This window comes from Balaenoptera borealis, assembly GCF_965194805.1.
Source record: "Balaenoptera borealis genome assembly, chromosome: 6".
Classification (NCBI taxonomy): domain Eukaryota; kingdom Metazoa; phylum Chordata; class Mammalia; order Artiodactyla; family Balaenopteridae; genus Balaenoptera; species Balaenoptera borealis.
The window spans coordinates 125,564,940-125,588,303 of record NC_138863.1 but is presented as its reverse complement, the minus strand read 5'-3'; the positions used below and the strand labels follow the sequence as shown (position 1 = coordinate 125,588,303).

Genomic DNA, 23,364 nt, shown 5'->3' with positions numbered 1-23,364 from the left:
ATGCGATCCAAGAAAGGGCTTTCGCTGAGATGTTCTGAATTGGAGCTGGGGATTAGTTTTCTTCTCTAGTTACAAAGTTCTGAAATGTGATTCCAGAACTGCCAGGGGCTATGGTCCTACTGTCCTGAAAATAGCTGATATGAGAGAAGAAAGTTGGAAGGACAGGAGGGAATGAAACAAAAGACAGAAATCCTGTCTTTGACTTTTTGCACTTTGTTATTTGAGCTAAGCCATCTGTACTCTGTCATTGAAACCAAAGAATTCTCATTGATATGGTGGTCCTCATTCTATTCTCCTTCAGTCTGCCCACTCCCCTTGCACATTCCCACCCTCTCCCAGGGCCACTGACAGAATCAAAGCACTTCTGAGTCTGAAGTCAATGTCTCAAACCCTCATCTCTATCCGGAACTCCAGCTCCACCAAGGCCCTAGTCTCTGGATATCTCCAGCAGATAAGCCATGGGCACAACAAACTCAACATGACCACACATCTCCTCTGTCTCTAAATCTGCTCTTTCCCCTTCATTCTTTATCTCAGTGAATGAAACTAGCAATTGTTGAAGAAAACACTTCAGTCATCCTATGATCCTCATATCTAAATGATCACTAGGATCTGAAGATTTCATCTTTTAAAAGCTTGAGGCTACCAACTATATGTTGTCTGCAAGAAACTCACTTTAAATATAAAGACACAGATAGATTAAAGATAAAGAGATAGAGAAAAATATACCATGTTAATATTAATCAAAAGAAAGCTGGGGACTTCCCTGGTGGTGCAGTGGATAAGACTCTGCACTCCTAATGCAGGGGGCCTGGATTCAATCCCTGGTCGGGGAACTAGATCTCACATGCATGCCACAACTAAGAGTTTGCGTGCCACAATTAAGGAGTCCGCGTGCTGCAACTAAAGAGCCAGTGAGCCGCAACTAAGGAACCCTGGAGCTGCAACTAAGGAGCCCATGTGTGGCAACTAAGGAGCTGGCGAGCCGCAACTAAGATCAGGAGCTGCAGCTAAGGAGCCCACGAGCCACAACTAAGGAGGCCCCCTGCCACAACTAAGACCCAGCACAACCAAATAAATAAATAAATATTAAAAAAAAAAAGAAAGCTGGAGTAACTATACTAATTTTAGGTAGTGCTGACTTCAGGGCAACGAAAATTATGAGGAATATAAAGGGGAATTACATAATAATAAAGGGGCCAATTTCCAAAGAAGATATAACTTTACTTAACATGTATGTGTGTAACAACAGAGCATCAAAATACATGTGGTAAACTGATAAACCTACAAGGAGAAAAAAATAAATCCACTATTATGGTTGGAGGCTTTAACACCCCTTTATCAGTAATGACATATTTGGCAGGCATAAAATCAATAGGTACATAGTTGAAATGCATAGCATTGTTAGTCAACTGGATCTAATTGACACTTGTAGAATACTTCATCTAACAACAGCAGAATATACCTTCTTCTCAAGTTCACATGGAACATTCACCAAGATAGGCCACCTTCTGGGCCATAACACCCCTGAGGAAATTTAAAAAATAAAAATCATACAATGTCTGTTGTCAGACCACAAAAAAATTGAACTAGAAATCAAAATAGCTAGAAAATCCCCAAATATTTGGAGATTAAGAAACATACTTATAAATAACACAAGTCAAAGTCTCAAGAAAATTCTTAAAGTGTTTTCAACTAAATGAAAATGAAGATACAACTTACTAAAAGTTGTGGAATGCAGTGAAAGCAGTGCTTAGAAGGAAATTTATAATACTGAAAGACTATATTTAAAAAGATGAGGATCCAAATCAAGATGGTGGAGTAGGAAGACACAGAACTCACCTCCCCCCACGAACATATCAAAAGTACATCTACATATGGAACAATTCTTGCGGAAAACTAAGTAGAGACTGACAGAAAGACTCCTGTACAACCAAGGCTCTAAGAAAGATACACACAAAATTGGGTAGGAAGGGAAGAGAAGCTGTCAGGTGGGGGTCTGTGCCCCTGGGAGGGGACTCAGAAGAAAAGAGAGATTACATGGGCAGAGACCCTCCCTGGAGAGGGAGCAGTTTGAGCAACATATTGGGTGCTCTAACCCTGGGGTCTGACAAAGGGAAGACAAGCCCCCTTGGCTCATTGGAGGGCAAGTGGGACTAACAGGAGGGAGGTGGAAATCCTGTACCTTGCTTGTGAGGAACACATGAACACCAGTCTGCTCCCGAAGCAGGGTGGAGAGGGCAGATTGAAACCACACAGCTGGCTGACTGGTTTCCCAGGACCACCCCAGAGCGTGCCCTAACCTGAGCTGAGCAAATGCTCCAGCACTGTTTGCCCCACGTCACAGCTCCACACTGGAGTGAGGGCTGCCATGGCCAAGGAAAAAGCTTGGCTATGAGACTCTGTGGCAGCTCAAACACTAAGCAGCTTCTGAGCAGGGAGGGGGCCGTCATTACTGGTGATTGCACAAGTGATACATCAGAGGCACTCCAGATCTTTGACAGTGGCCATATCAACATATTCTGTGCCCAACGTTCATTGAATACCCAGTCCAGCGCCTCTTGCTCCAGCTCTGCTCCCCTCTGGGGCTGAAGGTGCTGGTGCTGGGAGGGGGAAGAGCACACACTTAAAGGGAACTTAGCCAGCTCACACCTGACACTCAGGGCTTCTGTTCCAGCAACTTGAGATGTAACCCCACCCTTGATAAGGCAACGTTGGCCACTGAGGAAAGGGTAAGCCCCACTTCACACCTGGCTCTAGCCCTAGCCCCTCCTCCTCCAGCCCCACCTACTACCAAGAAGACAGCTGCCAACACACCCTGGGGAAAGACATCATTTGTGTTCACATCAAACCCATCTCTCCCAGCAAAGCCACTGGGCACAAGCAAAATGTATAGGGATGCTCCCACATAAGGACACACTTTCAAGACCACCATAGGTAACAATTTCACTTAACTTCATAGAGACAGAGAAAGATAATTAAAATGAGAAGAGAGAAGAATTTGTCTCAATTGAAAGAACAAGAGAAAACCCTAAAAAAAAAACAACTAATGAAACAGAAATAAATAATTTACTAGATAAAGAATTCAAAGCATTAGTAATAACAATGTTAACTGAATTAAGGAAAAGAATGGATGAACAAGGGAGAATTTTAACAAGGAACTAGAAAATATAAAAAAGAACCAGTCAGAACTGAAGAATACAATAACTCAAATGAAAAGTGTTCTAGAAGGAATGAACAACAGACTAGTTGATACAGAACAACACATAAGTGATCTGGAGGTAGAATAGTGGAAATCACCCAAACAAAACAGTAAAAAGAAAAACAAATTTTTAAAAATGAAAACAGTTTAAGGGATCTTTGGGACAACATCAAGTGTACCAATATTTACAGCATAGGAGTCCCAGAAGAAGAAGAGATAGAGAAGAAAGTAAAAAATGTATTTAATGAAATTATGGCTGAAAACTTCCCAAGCCTGAAGAAGGAAACAGATATCTGGGTACAGGAAGCACAGAGAGTCCCAAACAAGATGAACACAAACAGACCCACACCAAGACATATCATAATTAAAATGGCAAAAGTTAAAGAAAAAAGAGAATTCTAGAGGCAGCAAGAGAAAACCAGAGTTATATACAAGGGAACCCCAATAAGACTCTCAGCTGGTTTTTCTGCAGAAGCTTTACAGACCAAAAGGAAGTGACATGATATATTTAAAATGTTGAAAGGGAAAAACCTGAAATCTAGGATACTCTACCCAGCAAGATTATCATTTAGAATTCAAGGAGAGATAAACAACTTTTCAAACCAGCAAAACCTGAAAGAGTTCATCAGTACTAAAATAACCCTAAAAGAAATGTTAAAGGGTCTTCTCAAAGTGGAAAAGAAAAAGCTATAAGAAGAAGTAAGTATCTATAGGAAAGAAAAAAATCCCACTAGTAAAGGCACATATATAGTAAAGGCTGAGGATCAGCCACTTAAATAAGCTAGTATGAAGGTTAAAAGACAAAAAATTAAAATAAAACTAAGTATAACTAAAAAAAATTAAAATAAAACTAAGTATAACTACAATAATCAGTAAAGGTATAAACATGAAGATATAAAATATGACACCAAAAACACAAAGTATGGGGGAAAAGAATAAAAAATGTAGCTCTTTTAGAATGTGTTTGAAATTAACACATTTAATTTTAATTTTAATTTAATTTTAACAAGACTACCTGTTTAAAACAATTAAATATAGTTATAGGTCAACATATATGAACCCCATGGTAATCCCAAATCAAAAACCTACCATAGATACACAGAAACAAGAGAGAAAGAACAGAAACATACCACTAAATGAAATCAGCAAACCACAAGGGAAGAAACTAAAAGAAGAAGAAAAGAACAAGGAAGGATTACCAAAACAACTGGAAGACAAGCAATAAATGGCAATGCTCCAATCAAAAGGCATAAGGTGGCTGATTGGATTAAAAATGAGACATCTATATGCTGCCTGTAAGAGAATCACTTCAGAGCTAAACACACACACAGATTGAAAGTGAGGGGATGGAAAAAGATATCCAAATGTAAATGACAAGGGCTTCCCTGGTGGTGTTGTGGTAAAGAATCTGCCTGCCAATGCAGGGGGCACGGGTTCAAGCCATGGTCCAGTAAGATCCCACATGCCACAGAACAACTAAGCCTGTGCATCACAACTACTGAGCCTGTTCTCTAGAGCCTGTGAGCCACAACTACTGAAGCCCGCGTGCCTAGAGCCTGTGCTCCACAACAAGAGAAGCCACCACAATGAGAAGCCCGTGCACCACAATGAAGAGTAGCCTCCTCTCACTGCAACTAAAGAAAGCCCATGTGCAGCAACAAGGAACCAATGGAGTCAAAAATAAATAAATAAATAAATAAATAAATCTATTTTTAAAATGTAAATGACAAGAAAGTGGGGTGGCAACACTCATATCAGGCAAAAGAGACTTTAAAACAGAGTCTATAACAAAAGACAAAGAAGAGCATTATATAATGGTAAAGGGATCAATATCAGGAGAGGATATTACACTCATTAACGTATATGCACCCAATACAGGAGCACCTAAATATAGGTGCAAATATTAACAGACATAAAAAGGAAAAATTGACAACAATACAATAATAGTAGGGGACTTCACAACCTTCCAAGACTGAACCAGGAAGAAATAGAAAATATAAACAGACCAAGCACAAGCACTGAAATTGAAACTGTGATTAAAAATCTTCTAAAAAAAAAAAAAAACTTCCAACAAACAAAATCTCAGGACCAGATGGCTTCACAGGCGAATTCTATCAAACATTTAGAGAAGAGCTAACACCTATCCTTCTCAAACTCTTCCAAAATATAGCAGAGGGAAGAACACTCTCAAACTCATTCTACAAGGTCACCATCACCCTGATACCAAAACCAGACAAAGATGCCACCAAAAAAGAAAACTACAGGCCAATATCACTGATGAACATAGATGCAAAAATCCTCGAGAAAATACTAGCAAACACAATCCAACAGCACATTGAAAGGATCAGACACCATGATCAAGTGGGGTTTATCCCAGGAATGCAAGGATTCTTCAGTATATGCAAATCAATCAATGTGATAAACCATATTAACAAACTGAAGGAGAAAAACCATATGATCATCTCAATAGATGCAGAAAAAGCTTTTGACAAAATTCAACACCCATTTATGATAAAAACCCTCCAGAAAGTAGGCATAGAGGGAACTTACCTCAACATAATAAAGGCCATATATGACAAACACACAGCCAACATCATTCTCAATGGTGAAAACCTTAAACCATTTCCATGAAGATCAGGAACAAGACAAGGTTGCGCACTCTCACCACTATTATTCAACATAGTTTTGGAAGTTTTAGCCATAGCAATCAGAGAAGAAAAAGAAATAAAAGGAATCCAAATTGGAAAAGAAGAAGTAAAACTGTCACTGTTTTCAGATGACATGATACTATACATAGAGAATCCTAAAGATGCTACCAGAAAACTACTAGAGCTAATCAATGAATTTGGTAAAGTAGCAGGGTACAAAATTAATGCACAGAAATCTCTTGCCTTCCTATACACTAATGATGAAAAATCTAAAAGAGAAATTAAGGAAACACTCCCATTTACCATTGCAACAAAAAGAGTAAAATACCTAGGAATAAACCTACCTAAGGAGACAAAAGACCTGTATGCAGAAAACTATAAGACACTGATGAAAGAAATTAAAGGTGATCCAAACAGATGGAGAGATATACCATGTTCTTGGATTGGAAGAATCAACACTGTGAAAATGACTATACTACGCAAAGCAATCTACAGATTCAGTGCAATCCCTATCAAACTACCAATGGCATTTTTCACAGAACTAGAACAAAAAATTTCACAATTTGTATGGAAACACCAAAGACCCCGAATAGCAAAAGCAATCTTGAGAAAGAAAAACGGAGCTGGAGGAATCAGGCTCCCTGACTTCCCTGACTATACTACAAAGCTACAGTTATCAAGACAATATGGTACTGGCACAAAAGCAGAAATATAGATCAGTGGAACAGCATAGAAAGCCAAGAGATAAACCCACACACATATGGTCACCTTATCTTTGATAAAGGAGGCAAGAATATACAATAGAGAAAAGACGGTCTTTTCAATAAGTGGTACTGGGAAAACTGGACAGCTACATGCAAAAGAATGAAATTAGAACACTCCCTAACACCAAACACAAAAATAAACTCAAAATGGATTAAAGACCTAAATGTAAGGCCAGACACTATAAAACTCTTAGAGGAAAACATAGGCAGAACACTCCATGACATAAATCACAGCAAGATCCTTTTTGACCCACCTCCTAAAGAAATGGAAATAAAAACAAAAATAAACAAATGGGACCTAATGAAACTTAAAAGCTTTTGCACAGTAAAGGAAACCATAAACAAGATGAAAAGACAACCCTCAGAATGGGAGAAAATATTTGCAAACGAAGCAACTGACCAAGGGTTAATCTCCAAAATATACAAGCAGCTCATGCAGCTCAATATCAAAAAATCAAACAACCCAATCCAAAAACAGGCAGAAGACCTAAATAGACATTCTCCAAAGAAGATACACAGATTGGCAACAAACACATGAAAGGATGCTCAACATCACTAATCATTAGAGAAATGCAAATCAAAACCACAATGAAGAATCACCTCACACTGGTCAGAATGGCCATTATCAAAAAATCTATAAATAATAAATGCTGGAGAGGGTGTGGAGAAAAAGGAGCCCTCTTGCACTGTTGGTGAGAATGTAAGTTGATACAGCCACTATGGAGAACGGTATGGAGGTTCCTCAAAAAACTAAAAATAGAACCACCATACGACCCAGCAATCCCACTACTGGGCATATACCCTGAAAAAACCATACTTCAAAAAGAATCATGTACCACAATGTTCACTGCAGCTCTATTTACAATAGCCAGGACATGGAAGCAACCTAAGTGTCCATCAACAGATGAATGGATACAGAAGATGTGGCACATATATACAATGGAATATTATTCAGTCATAAAAAGAAATAAAATTGAGTTATTTGTAGTGAGGTGGATGGACCTAGGGACTGTCATATAGAGTGAAGTAAGTCAGAAAGAGAAAAACAAATACCTTATGCTAACACATATATGTGGAATCGAAAAAAAAAATAAAGGTTCTGAAGAACCTAGGGGCAGGACAGGAATAAAGATGCAGACATAGAGAATGGACTTGAGGACACGGGAGGGGGAAGGGTAAGCTGGGACGAAGTGAGAGAGTGGCATGGACATATACACACTACCAAATGTAAAACAGATAGCTAGTGGGAAGCAGCTGCATAGCACAGGGAGATCAGCTCGGTGTTTGTGTCCACCTACGGGGTGGGATAGGGAGGGTGGGAGGGAGATGTAAGATGGAGGAGATATGGGGATGTATGTATACATATAGCTGATTCACTTTGTTATACAGCAGAAACTAACACACTATTGTAAAGCAGTAATATTCCAATAAAGATGTTAAAAAAAGAAAAAAAATAGTAGGGGCTTTATACCCCATTTGCATCAATAGACAAATCATAGAGACAGAAAATCAGTAAGGCGGTGGTCTTAAATGACACAATAGACCAGTTGGACTGAATACGTATCACAGGACATTCCATCCAAAACCAGCAGAATATACACTCTTTTCAAATGCACATGGTACGTTCTCCAGGATAGATCACATGCTCCGCCACAAAACAAGTCTCAACAAATTTAAGAAGAAAGAAATTATATCAATCAATTTTTTTTCCACAATGGTATGAAACTAACAATTCATTACAGGAAGAAAAATGGCAAAAACATGTGGGGACTAAACAACATGCTACTAAAAACCAATGAGTCAATGAAGAAATCAAAGAGGAAATTAGAAGATACCTTAAGACAAATGAAAATGTGAACAGAACTTTCCAAAATCTTTGAGAGGCTGCATAGCAGTTCTAAGAAGGATACACAGCAATACAGGCCTATCTCAAGAAACAAGAAAAATCTCAAATAAACAACTTAACATTGCATCTAAAGGAAAAAAAAGAACAAGCAAAGCCCAAAGTCAGCCGAAGAAGGAAATAATAAAGATCAGAAAGGAAATAAATAAAATAGAGACCAAAAAACAATAGAAAAGATCAATGAAACCAAGAGCATGTTCGTTGAAAAGATAAAATTGATAAACCTTTAGCCAGCCTCATCAAGAAGAAAAGAGAGACCCAAATAAACCAAATAAGACACAAATAAACAAAATAATAAATGAAAGAGGAGAAATAACAACCAATAAAACAGAGATGCAAAAATTTGTAAGAGACTGCTACAGACAGTTATATGTCAACAAACTGAATAACTTAGAAGAAATGGACAATATTTTTAGAAACATACAACCTTCCAATAGTAAGTCAGGAAGAAATATACAACGTGAACAAACCAATCATTAGCAGTGAAGCTGATTTGTAATTAAAAAAGAAAAACAAAAACACTTCCTGGCAAGCAAAAGCCCAGGACTAGACAGCTTCACAAGGAAATCTTACCAAACATATAAAGAAGAGCTAATACCTATTCTTCTCAAACTATTCCAAAAATATCAAAGAGGATGGAACACTCCACAAACCATTCTATGAAGCCACCACCATTCCCCTGACACCAAAACTAGACAAAGACACTACAAAAAGAAAAAAGTAGCTTACAGGCCAATATTTCTGATGCATATAGATGCAAAAGTCCTCAAAAAAATAGCAAATTTAATTCAACAATATATAAAAAGAATCATACACCATGATCAAGTGGGATTTATTCCAGGGGTGCAAGGATGGTTCAATTTTTACAAATTGATCAATGTGATATGCCACATTAACAAAAGGAAGGATAAAAAAACACATGATCATCTCAATAGATGCAGAAAAAGCATTTCACAAAATTCAACACCCATGCATGATAAAAACTTTCATCAAAATTGTTATAGAGGGAATATCTCAACATAATAAAGTCCATTTATGACAAGCCCACAACTAATATCATATTCAACAGTGAAGAGCTGAAAGCTTTTCCTCTAAAATCAGGAACAAGACAAGGATGCCCACTCTTGCCACTTCTATTTAACACAGTATTGGAAGTCCTAGACTCAGCAATCACCCAAGAAATAGAAGTAAAAGGCATTCAAATTGGAAGGGAAGAGGTAAAACTGCCATTATTTGCAGGTGAGATGATACTATATATAGGAAACCCTAGCGCCTCCACCAAAACACGATTAGAACTAATAAGTGAATTCAGTAAAGTTGCAGGATACAGTATTAATGTACAGAAATCTGTTGTTTTTCCATACAATAATAATGAACTGTAAGAAAGAGAAATTGAGGAAAAAATCCTATTTACAAACACATCAAAAAGAATAAAATAACTAGGAGTAGACTTAACCAAGAAGGTGAAAAACCTGTACTCTGAAAACAATGAAACATTGATGAAGGAATTTGAAAATGATACAAAGAAGTGGGAAGATATCCTGTGTTCTTGGATTGGAAGAATAATATTGTTAAAATGTCCATACTACCAAAAGCAATATACAGACTTAATGTAATCCCTGTCAAAATACCCATGACATTTTTCACAGAACTAGGAAAAATAATTCTAAATTTTTTATGGACCCGCAGAAGACCCCGAATTGCCAAAACTATCTTGAGAAAGAACAAAGCTAGAGGCATCATGCTCCCTGACTTCAGGTTATATTACAAAGCTACAGTAATCAAAACAGCATGATATTGGCACAAAAACAGACATATCAATCAATGGAACAGAATAGAGAGCCCAGAAATAGACCCACACACCTATGGACAATTAGTCTTTGACAAAGGAGGCAAGAATATATAATGGAGAAAATACAGTCTCTTCAATAAGTTCTGCTGGAAAAACTGGACAGCTGCATGTAAAAGAATGAAATTCAAACATTTCCTCACACCATATACAAAATAAACTCAAAATGGTTTAAAGACTAAATGTGAGACCTGAAACTGTAAAACTCCTACAAGAGAAAATAGGCAGAACACTCTGACATAAATTGTAGCAATAATTTTTGGAGCTGTTCTCCTAAGGCAAATGAAATGAAAGCAAAAATAAACAAATGGGTCCTAATTAAACCTAAAAGCTTTTTCACAGCATGGAAAGCATCAACAAAATGAAAAGACAACCTACTAAATGGGAGAATATACTTGCAAATTATATGACTGATAAGGGGTTAATATTCAAAATGTATAAACTGTTCATACAACTCAATCTCAAAAACAAAACAAAAACCAAAGAACCCAATTTAAAAATGGGCAGAAAACCTGAATATACATTTTTCCAAAGAAGATATACAGATGGCCAACAGGCATATGAATAAATGCTTGGGGACTTCGCTGGTGGCGAAGTGGATAAGACTCCACACTCCCAATGTAGGGGGCCTGGGTTTGATCCCTGGTCAGGGAACTAGATCCCACATGCATGCCACAACTATGAGTTTGCATGCCACAGCTAAGGAGCCCATAAGCCACAACTAAGGAGCCCATGTGCTGCAACGAAGGAGCCAGCACAACCAAATAAATAAATAAATAAATATTTAAAAAAAGAAAAAATGCTCAACATTACTAATTATCAGAGAAATGCAAATCAAAAACACAATGAGAAACTTCACACCTGTCAAAATGGCTATCATCATCCTCAAAAAACCTAAAAATAGAATTACCATATGATCCAGCATTTGCACTCCTGGGTATATATCCAGAAAAAACCAGAAACACTAATTTGAAAAGATACATGTGCCTCAGTGCTCACAGCAGCACTGTTTACAATAGCCAAGATATGGAAGTTACCCGAGTGTCCATCAACAGACAAATGGATAAAGAAGATGTGGTACATAAATATACAATGGACTATTACTTGGCCATAAAATAAGAATGAAATTCTGCCCTTTGCAGCAATGTGGGTGGACCTAGAGAATATTATGTTTAGTGAAATAAGTCAAATAGAGAAAGACAAATACTGTATGATATCACTTATATGTGGAATCTAAAAAAGAATACAAATGAGGGGCTTCCTTGGCGGTCCAGTGGTTAAGACTCTAAGCTTCCACTGCAGGGGGCATGGGTTCGATCCCTGGTTGGGGAACCGAGATCCCACATGCTGCACGGTGCAGCCAAAAAAAAAAAAAAAAAAAAAAACCAAATGAATGTATATAGCAAAACACAAACAGACTCACAGATACAGAAAACTAATGGTTTCCAAGAGGGAAAGGGAAGAGGGAGGGGCAAGTTAGGGGTATAGGGTTAAGAGACACAAACTAAGCAACACAGATATATTGTATAGCACAGGGAAATATAGCCATTATCTTGTAATAACTTTTAATGGAGTATAATCTGTAAAAATACTGAGTCACTATGCTGTACACCTGAAACTAATATAATACGTAAATCCACTATATATCAGTAAATTTTTTTAATTCAAAAATAAAAGATATAAAATTAATGATCTAAGCTTCCACCTTAGAGAAAGAGGAGCAATATAATCCTAAAGCAATAAGAAAAATAAATGAGTATTTAAAATTAGAGCAGAAATCATGAACTTGAAAACAGGAAATCAACAGAGAAAATCAATGAAACCAAAATCTGGTTCTTAGAAAACATCAATTAGACTGATAAACCTCTAGCCAGGCTAACCAAGAAAAAAAGAGAGAAGACACAATTTCTAATATGGAAATGAAAGAGGGACACCCCATTGATAACTGATCTGATCCCAGGGACATTAAAAGGGTAATAAAGCAATATTATGAACAACTCTATCCCTACGAATTTGGTAACTTAGATGAAGTGGACCAATTCCCTGAAAGATGCAATCTACTGAAACTCTCATAAAAAGAAATAGACTATCTACATAGGTCTATACCTAGGTATACCTATACCTAGAAAAATTGAATTAATAATTAAGAACTTTTCAAAAAAGAACATGCCAGGCTCAGATGGTTTCATTGATAAAGTCTACCAAACATTTAAGGAAAAAAATGATACCAATTCTCTACAATATCTTCCAAGAAATAGAAGCAGAGAGACCACTTCCTAACTCATTCAATGAGGCCAGCATTACCGTAATACCAAAACCAGATAACAGACATTAAAAGAAAGGAAAAACTTGAGGGTTTCTCCCCTCCTGCCCATCCCTTAGTCCCCTATCATCCTTCACTTGGTAGAATGGAAGCCTCCCAGGTGGACTTGCTTCTTCCGTTCTCTCCAAAAATCATTCTTCATTTAACCAACCAAGTAATCTTTAAAAGATGGAAAAAATCAATCATGTCAGGCCTCTCCACAGCTAAGAGTGTGCTGTATCTTTATAGCATTCAAGGTCCTTCAGGATCCTAACTTGCCTACCTTTTCAGCTTGCCCTGTATCTCACCTCTTCCCCCAGGATGTGCTGAATTTCATGCGGTTCCTGAAATACCCCATGTTCTCTCTCACCTCAGTGTCTCTGAACTTGATCTGAAATGAGTTAGGAACACATACACATGCACACATGTACTCACACACAGGCACACACGTCTCACATGCAGCAGCTCTTGCTACGTCATCCCTTACTTCTGTTTTTTTCTTATGTCACTTACTTCTGTTTCTCCCACATTTGTGAGAAACTTAGGAGCAGAACTGTGCCTTACTCATCCCAGAAGGAGTTCACCATATGATTGCTGAATGAATGGATGGATGGGTGGGTGGATAGGTGGATGGATGAATGGGTCCTGGGGGATGGAAGCAGCCCCGCCCACATCCCAGGAAGGCAGGTAAGGGGTTGCTCCTGAGGGGAAGCCCAGGGGTATTTGCAAGTTCCTGCCCCTTTGAGGTGAGATGCTTCTTCTTAGCTCAGACCCTCTTGTCCAGCTCTGAGGCAGGTCACTGTGGCTGAGCCCATGGTGGTCAGTACCTTGCATTGGCCCCAGGGTCTACCTAATCTTAAGAATCAGAATGGGGATGACTATCACCCGAGGGGAGAAGGGTAAGCTGCTGGTTCCCAAAGACGTCCTCAGAGCTGCTGGAGGTCTAAAACCACACCACTAACATGCATTTCTGGGTCATCATTGAACATCAGTGTGGGGGGAGTGGGTAAGAAAATGCTGAAAGGTGAATGAGAAAGTGGACCTGGGGAGAAAATCAAAGGTTGCAGGGACCAGGAGGGACCAGAGTGGGCCGGGCGCTGTGTGCCAGGTGGTGGGTGGGGCACAGATCAGCAGACTGGGGTCTAAGAGGCAAAGCCAAATTGAGACTCTAGTCTGTGGGCTGCCAGGCCAGAAGGAGCCCCTATCCTAGAGGGCTGACAAAGCATTGCCCAAGTCAGGGATGCGAGCATCTTTGGGTCAAAAGGGTGTCTGGGGCTGGGTGAGAGGTTGAGAGGCTTGGAAGGTACATACGCTATGCCACCAGCTAACTGCCTATTCCCCACCCTCCCAGAGCTCAAGGTCCCTAGTGTAGAATCCGACACTGCAAGGAAAACAAAGCCTGCACGGGCTGGCAAAGGTGGGAAGGGCCAATGCTCTGTGGAAATCAGCATCATGCAGCAGGTGACAGGGATCCGGGCTGGCCCACCCACTCCAGACAGTCAAGAAAGTCAAATATCGGCAGTTTCACGTGGTTCCATCTAATACATGTTGATATATGAGTATGTAATAAACACAAGCTATAAGATATATTTTTTGGAGATACATCTTTTTTAGAGGTAACTGTATTAAACCATTGACAGTGGTTTCTTCTGGAGAAAGGAATTGGCATGGGGAGCAGAGGGAGATGAGCCTTTCCACATCCAGAGATTGCTTTTATTATTAATTTTACTGTTCACAGGATTGTCCAGGGGCCTGAAATCCCACCTCGTCCCCACAGTGATGACTACCTGCAAAGATCAGCCACCAAGCTCAGTGACAGGGCGGTATGGAAGAGCTCACGGCAGTCGCAGCTGCACTGAGCTGGGAGCTCTCAGTGTGGCGGGGTTCAGCTGTGCATACAGGAAAGGGCCTGGGAATCCAGAGTCTAAGCCCCTCTGTGGGCCCTGATCCACCCAGGGACAGCTCAGCCCCTCTCTGCAGCCCAGGGCCCCAGAGGGCCTGAAGAAAGACACACCCTCTGTTGAAAGCAAGTCCCACCCCACCCAGGACTGCCCGGCATTCGGGATGATGTCCAGGGGTGGCACTTCCAGGAATACATGTGACTGGCCACCCAGAAGGTGTAGAGAGGTGCCCCGGCCCAGAGACGTGATGCTCCTGGGTCCTTGGTAGGGCTCCTTCCCTTCTGCCCAGGTCACCCAGGGTGAGGGTGTGAAGGTATAGTCCTGTGTCCCGTCTTCCCTTAGAGGGCACAGGGCCTGGCCACCCTCACTGCCAAAAACCTTGCAGTGTGAGACAATGAGAGACCCCGTTTCCCCAGAGCCAGGCTCCTGGCCCCTGCAGGGGAAGTCAGAGATGGCAGGGTGGCCCCGGTGAAGGGGCCCTCCCAGGGGAATCTCTCCTCCTAGCAGGGCTCTGCTCCCACTCCTGAGACGCAGTGCACTTGTGGGGAACTCAGCAAGGCTGCCGGTCCCCTGCAAAGTCATACAGCGAGTGAATTAAACTAGGTGTATCCAGTCCCCTCTCACACCTGGGTTCAAGTGCTTTCTGGCTCCCTGCAGGTACAGGTGAAGTCCCTGCCTCTCCAAACTCATCTCCAGGCCACTCTTCCAGACCTGGCTTAAGAGTCCCCTTGCAGCCTCCTTGACTCTGTCCTCAGCCACCCTAGCTAATATCTGTCTCTCTCATGTCCCAGAAGACCCTAGCCAGCCCTTGGGAAGGATGTTCACCACCCTGCACTGAAACCCATGGTTTACACCTGTCCAGAGAACATTCTTTTCCTCAAGCTTTGCCTTGGCGGGATGCTGTCAGCCTGCCTGGAGAGAGCTTGGCAGGGACGGCCCTGGAGAAGCCCTCCTGAATTTACCGTTTATGTCAATAGCATTTCCTCTCTTGGTACCCCCTTCATGGTATCCCATCAGGAAAGATGGGCTTCTTGTCAGAAACGGGCTTGTTCTTAACTCAAGGACATTATTAATCTAGTCACTGCTTCTATTTTATTTTTGCATTATCCGCCAGGAAGCTCAGAATACATTTGGTAGCTCTGTCTAGCAAATAGACTGGAGCTTCGTTTGCAAACCTTTCTCCAGCTGCATTGTATTTACCTTAATTTTCCTTCATCTTGGTTTCTCATTTATTGTATTCATATTTCTGATTCTGTTGTATTGCACGTATCTCTGGAAGCTGTCTCAAATGACTCTCTTCTGTTTACTTTTGAATAAGGCAGGTGATGGATGAGAGAGAGGTTGATAGATACATCCACATGTGCATGCCAGTCTCCCATTGTGCTGTGGCCCCTTTCTGTACCCTCAGCACTTCGTCCCTAGCCCCCAAAACAGAGTAGGGGCTCCTACTACACTGTGCTGAAAGTTTTCCAATGGTAGTCCATTCATTTAATCTGTACAATAATGCTGTAAGGTAAGTGATGTCTTTGCATTTGACCGATGAAGAAACCGAGGCTTCAGGTCCCATACTTGGTAGGTGGTTGAGTCAGGATTTGAACCCACGCTTGTCTGGCTCTGCTCGTTTATTCCACTTTACCTCTTTCCCGAGTCTGACGTGCTCCACTCTCTAGGGCTGCACTGTCTAATATGGTAACCACTAGCCACATGCGGCTATTGAAATTTAAATTAATCTTAGTTAAAATTAAAAATTCAGTCCCTCAGGTACACTGGCCACACCCCCTGGGCTCCATGGCCACATGTGGCCAGTGGCTGCTGTATTAGACAGTGCAGGAGAGAATGCTGCTCTCAGCGTGGAAAGAGCATTTCCCACGGCCTCCCTACACCTATGCTGCGTTCCTGCCAGGAGCCAGCAGTGCCCGAGCTGGACTTGTACTTTCTTTCCTCTGCATCTTTACTTTTTTTTTTTTTTCGGCCGTGCCGCACAGCTTGTGGGATCTTCGTTCCCCGACCAGGGATCGAACCCGTGTCCCCTGCAGTGGAAGTGTGGAGTCCTCACCACTGGACGGCCAGGGAAGTCCCTCCTCTGCATCTTTAGGATGGCCCTTCCTCAGCCGGGGCATCCCCTGCCCTCCACCATCGCCATCAAGCCATCCTTGCCTTCACAGTCCACTCCGGTCCCTCCCCCTTCCTCACCTGTCCTCAGCCCCAGCGATCTCCACCTCTGACTTCCTGCTGCTGTGAGGCCTGTACCCCCGGATGGGTGACTTTTCCTTTGCACGGTCTCACCTCACCAGCCTGGCAGAGCAGGAACGTGATACAGGCTGCTTGATTACTTGAGGAGGAAGACAAGACAGTCTAACATGGCAGTGGACTAGAAAATGTGACTTCGTTCCGACCTCTCTTTCTGCCACTCACGACTCCACTCCTCTATACATCTGCCCAGGGCCTACTCTCCACCAGGTCCTGGGTGGGTGCAGGGGCCAGAGGAACAGGAGGTCCGGTCTGTGCCCTCAAGGCAGGCATATCCAGTAGCCTTGGGCAAAGGATTTTACCCTCCTTCATCTCAATGTCCTCTCTTGTGAAAATGATCTATAATTCCTGCTGTTCCTCCCTGGAGGGCTTTGTCGTGGAGACTAAGGATGTGCAAGCAAGTTCCTTCATAAGACATGAGAAGCACCAAGTTACCCGAATGCATCTGGGAAAGTGGGAAACGTTTGCCCCTGCTGTGTCACCCCTCCGCAGAGCTGTGGCCCGCTCCCCCCCGAAGGCCTGGCCATGCTGAAGCGTGGGTGCAGCAGGGCCCACGACACGCACGCACAGCTCCCCTAGGTAGAGGCCGCAAGGGCTAGCTGCTCAGCTCCCGGAGGGTCCAGGGTAGGGGCGGTGATACTGAGCTGAGTGGTTTTCTTCTTTTTTTTGGCCGGCATGTGAGATCTTAGTTCCCCGACCAGGGATCGAACCGGCGCCCCCTGCCATGGAAGCGCGGAGTCTTCACCACTGGACCGCCAGGGAAGTCCCTGAGCTGAGTGCTTCTGAACAAAGATTCCTTGTGTGTGTGTGTGTGGGGGGGGTGGGTGTGCTCTGCACGCAGAGCTTTGGTTTTCTTCAAAATAAAATCCTGAATGGAGTTCGGGGGTTTTATGGGTTGGAACAAAATTCAAGTCCAGAGTTACAGAGTGGAGGCTGAGGGGGAGGCCTGGTTGTAGGGTCAGGAGGCTTAGGATGGGGCCGCCCCCTGCCCGCGGCCAGCCGCTCCCCACAGGGAGTCCATGTCAGATTCCCTCCTCTGGGAGGTGGGGACGGGTGCCCACCGCGCTGACCGCTCGAGGGAGGAGCCCAGGCTGGTAGCCCTCCTCTCCCCACAGCACAGCACCCCTCCCAGGGAAGGCCTTGAGGCCTGGCAGGCAGGGTCCTGCCTTACCCGGGGGCCCAGGCCGCTCAGAGGCGACTAACACACCTGTCTACAATTGTCCAAGAGGGTAGGTGGTGGCTCAGAGGAGCCCGGGCCTCAGAGTCGAGTCCCCCTTGCTTCTTCGCGTGGGCACTTCAACTCCCACGGTCCTCAGTCTCCTTGTTGGTAAAACACCAGTGTGCAGTGACATGGCACATATGGCACGGCTGACGTTGCCGGGTGCCCGGTCCTTGGCGCCGAGGCTGTCCTTCACGCCCCATGAGGCTCCCCCCCTGCCCCGAGGCCCTCCTGCTGGAAAAAGGCAGCCCCGGCACCTGTCATTCCCCTCCGCTCCTGCGTCTGCCTTCCTAGAGCAGCAGCCTGGGACACCTCCTGTTCCTCCTTCCCCTGCTCAGCCCCCCAGGGGCCCTGCAGCTGCCGGGATGGACCTCTGCACTGGGGCTCTGGTTTCCAGGCTGCCGCAGGGGCTCTGCAGCTCACTCCTGGTCATGTGGACAAGGTTTTTCCCACATTGTTCCCTACAGGGCTTCCCCAGGTCTGTATCTCCCAACCCACCTCCTGCCCAGAGACCCTCCTCCCGGGAGGCGCTTCCCCTCCCATGCCCCCAGCTGGCAGAATGCAGGCCCGGGGCACCTGGCACACAGAGAGGGCCCCAAGAGCTCTCTTACCTTGTCGGGGTGGGGCTCTTGTTGACCACCTTCCCCTCTGCCCTCAGCACTCTGAAAGAGCTGGGCAAGGAGGCAGTGCCAGGGCTCTGGGCGCGTCGGAGAACACAGCGGAAGGGCCCCAAGAGGAAACGGCGGAGTCCTCCGGGCCCACGTAATTTATTACAGGACTTTGTCCTTGGGCTCCAGGCACACCCACTCCCACACGGCTCCTGCAGCCCCAGCTAGCAGAGCTTCCCGGCGGTCTGATCTTTAACCCCAGCCTCTGCAGCAGAGAGTCCCCAAGGGCCATTAGAGCCCAATTCCACACACCTGTTGCTGGCCACCAGCCAAATCCCACGGTGACCATCCATCCAGGGAGCTGAGCATCTTTCCGGGCGTCAAGGGGACTCCAAGGCAGCCCATGCGGGGGCTCTGCTCCCAAACACCCCATGTCCTAATCGGGGGCACACACAGGAGGTGCCAGGAAGCCTTACACCAGAGCTAAAGGCCATTGGGGCAACTAGATTCCCAGGAGGGTCCCTGGGAGCAGAGGGGGCTGGCTTGGGCTGGGACCTGAATGCAGGGGGGATTTTTGCTATGAGGCAAATTCAGATCCTTCTGAAGAAAAGAGCATCAGGCAGCGTGTCCTGGGAGAGGCCAGGCTGAAGGGGACAGGCCGACCCTGGAAGTGAGGGTGAGGGCTTTGGAGGTGGGTGGAAAATGAGTCCACGGGAGATACCTGCTCAGCTGCAACGCTTTCCCTGGGCGAGGAGAGGCCTCGGGGGTCCTCACTGTTGGCCCAACTAGAGCCGGTCAGGTTCTGTCCCTTCCCCAGGACTTGGGAGGAAGCCCCAGGCAGAGGTGCAGGGACTAGCTATCATCTTTTAGACAGAGTTGAGGTCACAGCAGGGCAGCAGCCCTGAGCTTGGGCCTCTCTGGGGGACAGGAGCCAAATGCTGGTGGGAGAGAGAAGGGTAAAGTAGAAGAGCCACAGGGGCAGAGACCACGTGGCCCCAGAGAGAGGCGGTGGCCACTGCTGCCTGAGCTTCCTGCGCTTCCTGCAGTGGGCTCCGCGGAAGCTTCCTTCTGCTACACACTCCATTGTTGAGACAGCTTGAAGGAGTTCTGTTCCTTACAGCCAACCAGCCCAGGACAAAGGCAGGGAAGCGAATTGGGAGGTGACTTAAGGAAGGGCCATTTGGAGGAAGCGTGGGCCCTGAGGTTTTCAGCCAGCTTCCCACCCACTCCCCGCAAGCACTGTGTTCAAGATCTGCCCGGCTCCAACTAGCCTCCTGGCCCGTAAAACCTCACCCAGTTCCTGGGCCAATGCTTGCTTCTGGGGGGCTTCACATGGCCGGTGGCTTTTCTGGTTTAGGAAGATACCATTTCACTCCCACAGGATTGGCACCGCTGATCCTAGCAGCTCCTGGAAATGGCAAGCCCCCTACTTTGGGATTCCCGGGACCAGGTTAGGTCCTCTATAGCCCTCATTCCACTGTCCTCTTGCAAAAAAGTATAGTGAAACAGAATATCTGTGTAGAACAGAATGACTTATAAGACATCTCTCTCCAGAGCCTGTCTTAAAATTTGATAGAAACACATTTGGGATACTTACAAACTTGTCTCCTGCTTTTTTTTTTTTTTTTTTTTTTTACATCTGACATTAAATCATAAGCATTTTCTGACACTGTACCAAACTTTAACCACCAGTCTTTAAAGACAGCGTGCTGAAAGACAAATATCGTATGATATCGCTTATATGTGGAATCTAGAAAACATGGTACAAATGAACTTATTTACAAAACAGAAATAGAGTCACAGATGTAGAAAATAAACTTTCGGTTACAAAGGGGTAAAGGGTGGGGAGGGATCAATTGGGAGGTTGGGATTGACACATGCACTCTATTATGTATAAAATAGATAACTAGTACGGACCTACTGTATAGCACAGGGAACTCTACTCAATACTCTGTAGTGACATACAGGGGAAAAAAACCTAGAAAAGAGTGGATATATGTATATGTATAAATGATTCACTTTGCTGTACAGCAGAAACTAACACAACATCGTAAATCAACTATACTCCAATAAAGATTAATTAAAAAAAAAAAAGACAGCATGGTGGTCCAACCTACAAGCGCTCCATCATTCGTGTAGCAGTCATCCCTGAATGGACATCAGGAGGCAGCCAGTCCGTCACTATCATCCACAGCACCGCGATGGACAAGTCTGTGCTCACAGCTTTGTTTGCATTATGTCATTACAGGGAGGTTCCAGAAGGGAACTTACTGAAACAAGGGGCTTGAATGTTTTGTTGCTAACCTTTCTCAAGTGGCACGTCAAGTCCTCCCTCCCAGCAAACAGCGTCCACACAACTTCAAGGACCTGGCCTGACTGCTGTGTCAGTTGGCAGGGCTCAAAGAGGACAGCTGAGGGGCAGTTCTCCAAGAGCCTCGGGTTTTCTGTTGCTGACGTACCCCAAGCCCTGGAAATCAAGAAGAGAGGCTGGGAAGTCAGGGCACGCTCTTCCCTGTCACATGTGTGGCCAGACTGGGCTCTCCCATGGCCTAGTGCTACTTCCACAATTCTCCTCAAGGTGCAAATAGTCCGCTAACCTTTAAGAACGTGTTTCTGGGCCCCGGCGACGAGGGGCCGCTGCGTGGCGGCTGGATCACGGCGACGTCTGTGGGGACCACTGGACGGTGAGGGGAACGACCCCCGCGGGGATGACTCCGAGGGAAACGTGCCCGAGTCGGAGAAAGACGGTGAATTCCAGGAGCATGAAAAGATTCTGTCTCCATGGGCTTCCCTGGTGGCGCAGTGGTTGAGAATCTGCCTGCCAATGCAGGGGACGCGGGTTCGAGCCCTGGTCTGGGAAGATCCCACATGCCGCGGAGCAGCTGGGCCCGTGAGCCACAACTACTGAGCCTGCGCGTCTGGAGCCTGTGCCCCGCAACGGGAGGCCGCGATAGTGAGAGGCCCGCGCACCGCGATGAGGAGTGGCCCCCGCTCGCCGCAACTGGAGAAAGCCCTCGCACAGAAACGAAGACCCAACACAGCCATAAATAAATAAATAAATTTATTAAAAAAAAAAATTCATTTAAAAGATTCTGTCTCCAGATTTTCTTTCAGTTGCCCAGATCCCTGAAATGCTAGCAGAGGGTGTAGATGGAGTTCAACAGAAACTGGAAAAGTTTTTGTATTTCAAAAGTCTTCAAACCTGTTTAAAGGAAGCCAGTCTACTAGATTATTATGTATCTGGATTTTTGTGGGCAAGAAGAATGGACTTTTCTATTATTCAATATTCAAAATTTATGACTTTATTAGATATGGTACTTCATAATCTTAGAAATTTTTCATTTCTGAAACTGCTATTTTCAAAAGAAGTTTATCATAGAAAAAGAAATAGGGACTTCCCTTGTGGCGCCGTGGTTAAGGATCCGCCTGCCAATGCAGGGGACACGGGTTCGGTCCCTGGTCTGGGAAGATCCCACATACCGCGGACCAACTAAGTCCGTGAGCCACAACTACTGAACCTGAGTTCTAGAGCCCGAGAGCCACAACTACTGAAGCCCGCGTGCCTAGATCCTGTGCTCCACAACAAGAGAAGCCACCGCAGTGAGAAGCCCGCACACTGCAAGGAAGAGTAGCTCCCGCTCGCCGCAACTAGAGAAAGCCCACGTGCAGCAACGAAGACCCCAATGCAGCCATAAATAAATAAATAGATAGATAAATTTAAAAAAAAAAGAAAAAGAAATGTTCAATAATAATTGAACTCCACTCAGAATGATACAGGAAAGCCTAGTTATCCAGTAATAATTCTGTGTATCTGACAGACATAAAACAGGATCTGGAAGGAGGCTATGAGATTTGGACTAATTGACATTCATTAAACCAGATTTTAATTGTTATATAGTTTTATGCTTCTTTTCTAATTCCTACACATAGAAAAGAATCTAGACTAAACAAATTACAAGTTGGTGTTTATAGTGTCTTCCGAAATTTTAAATTACTTTACTGTCATTTTATTAGTAATTTGGGGATGTAGCACTTGTATCCCAGAAAGAGAAGCTATGTAACCCAGAAATAATTGGATCCAGCAATCAGCCTGTGTTCTCATAACTCCTCTGCACTCTCCCCTTCTACCTCCCTGAAAAATCCACCCCATTAACAAGACATGGAAAGTTTACTAATGGTCTCCTAAGAGAGACAGAAGTTTGGTTGGGGTTGGGAAGGTGGGATTCACGTTGTTCAGCACAGTTCTCCCCCAGGCCCTCATCCAGGCCACCAGCTGACAATCGCCTCCTCCAAGCAACCAATCCAACCTCGGTTTTGCTAGAGCCTTTCAACTCTCCACCTCCATGCTCTTCGGTCTCGTGTCCATACACCCCTCACTTGTCAGCAAACAAAGGACAATTTGGACACTCCAGTTACCTGGATCCTCCTCAAGATGCAGGGAGCTGTGTGTGTACGTGTGTGTGTGTGTGTGTGTGTGTGTGTGTGTTGTAAATAATATTTGCCTGCCACAAATAAAAATATGAAAAGATGATGAAAGTTAATATTTGTATTATACACATTATAAAATTTAAGTCCAAGGAAAAAAACAAACAAAAAGAAGAATGTGCTTCTGACTTGAGCCAAAATGCCTCCATGGGACAACCTATGTTTCATTCCATTTCTGTCCAATGATCAAACCCATTGTAGTATCACCATAGCAACTAAAACAGAGCACAGTG

General features: G+C 44.0%; 1 protein-coding gene across 2 annotated transcripts in view; it reads right to left on the bottom strand.

Moving 5' to 3' along the window:
- The window catches only part of MYO7B (myosin VIIB), a 104,009-nt gene extending 82,587 nt beyond the window's left edge, over positions 1–21,422 (bottom strand). Inside the window, exon 1 of one of the 2 annotated variants that reach the window (XM_082396608.1) lies at positions 18,959–21,422. In XM_082396608.1, coding sequence (XP_082252734.1) covers positions 18,959–19,051 — 93 coding nt within the window. In that variant the 5' untranslated portion in view covers positions 19,052–21,422. Of the gene's footprint in view, positions 1–18,649; positions 18,896–18,958 lie in introns of those variants that run through there. The other variant, XM_082396609.1, reaches the window with a different exon arrangement.
- Positions 21,423–23,364: the final 1,942 nt, after the last annotated feature.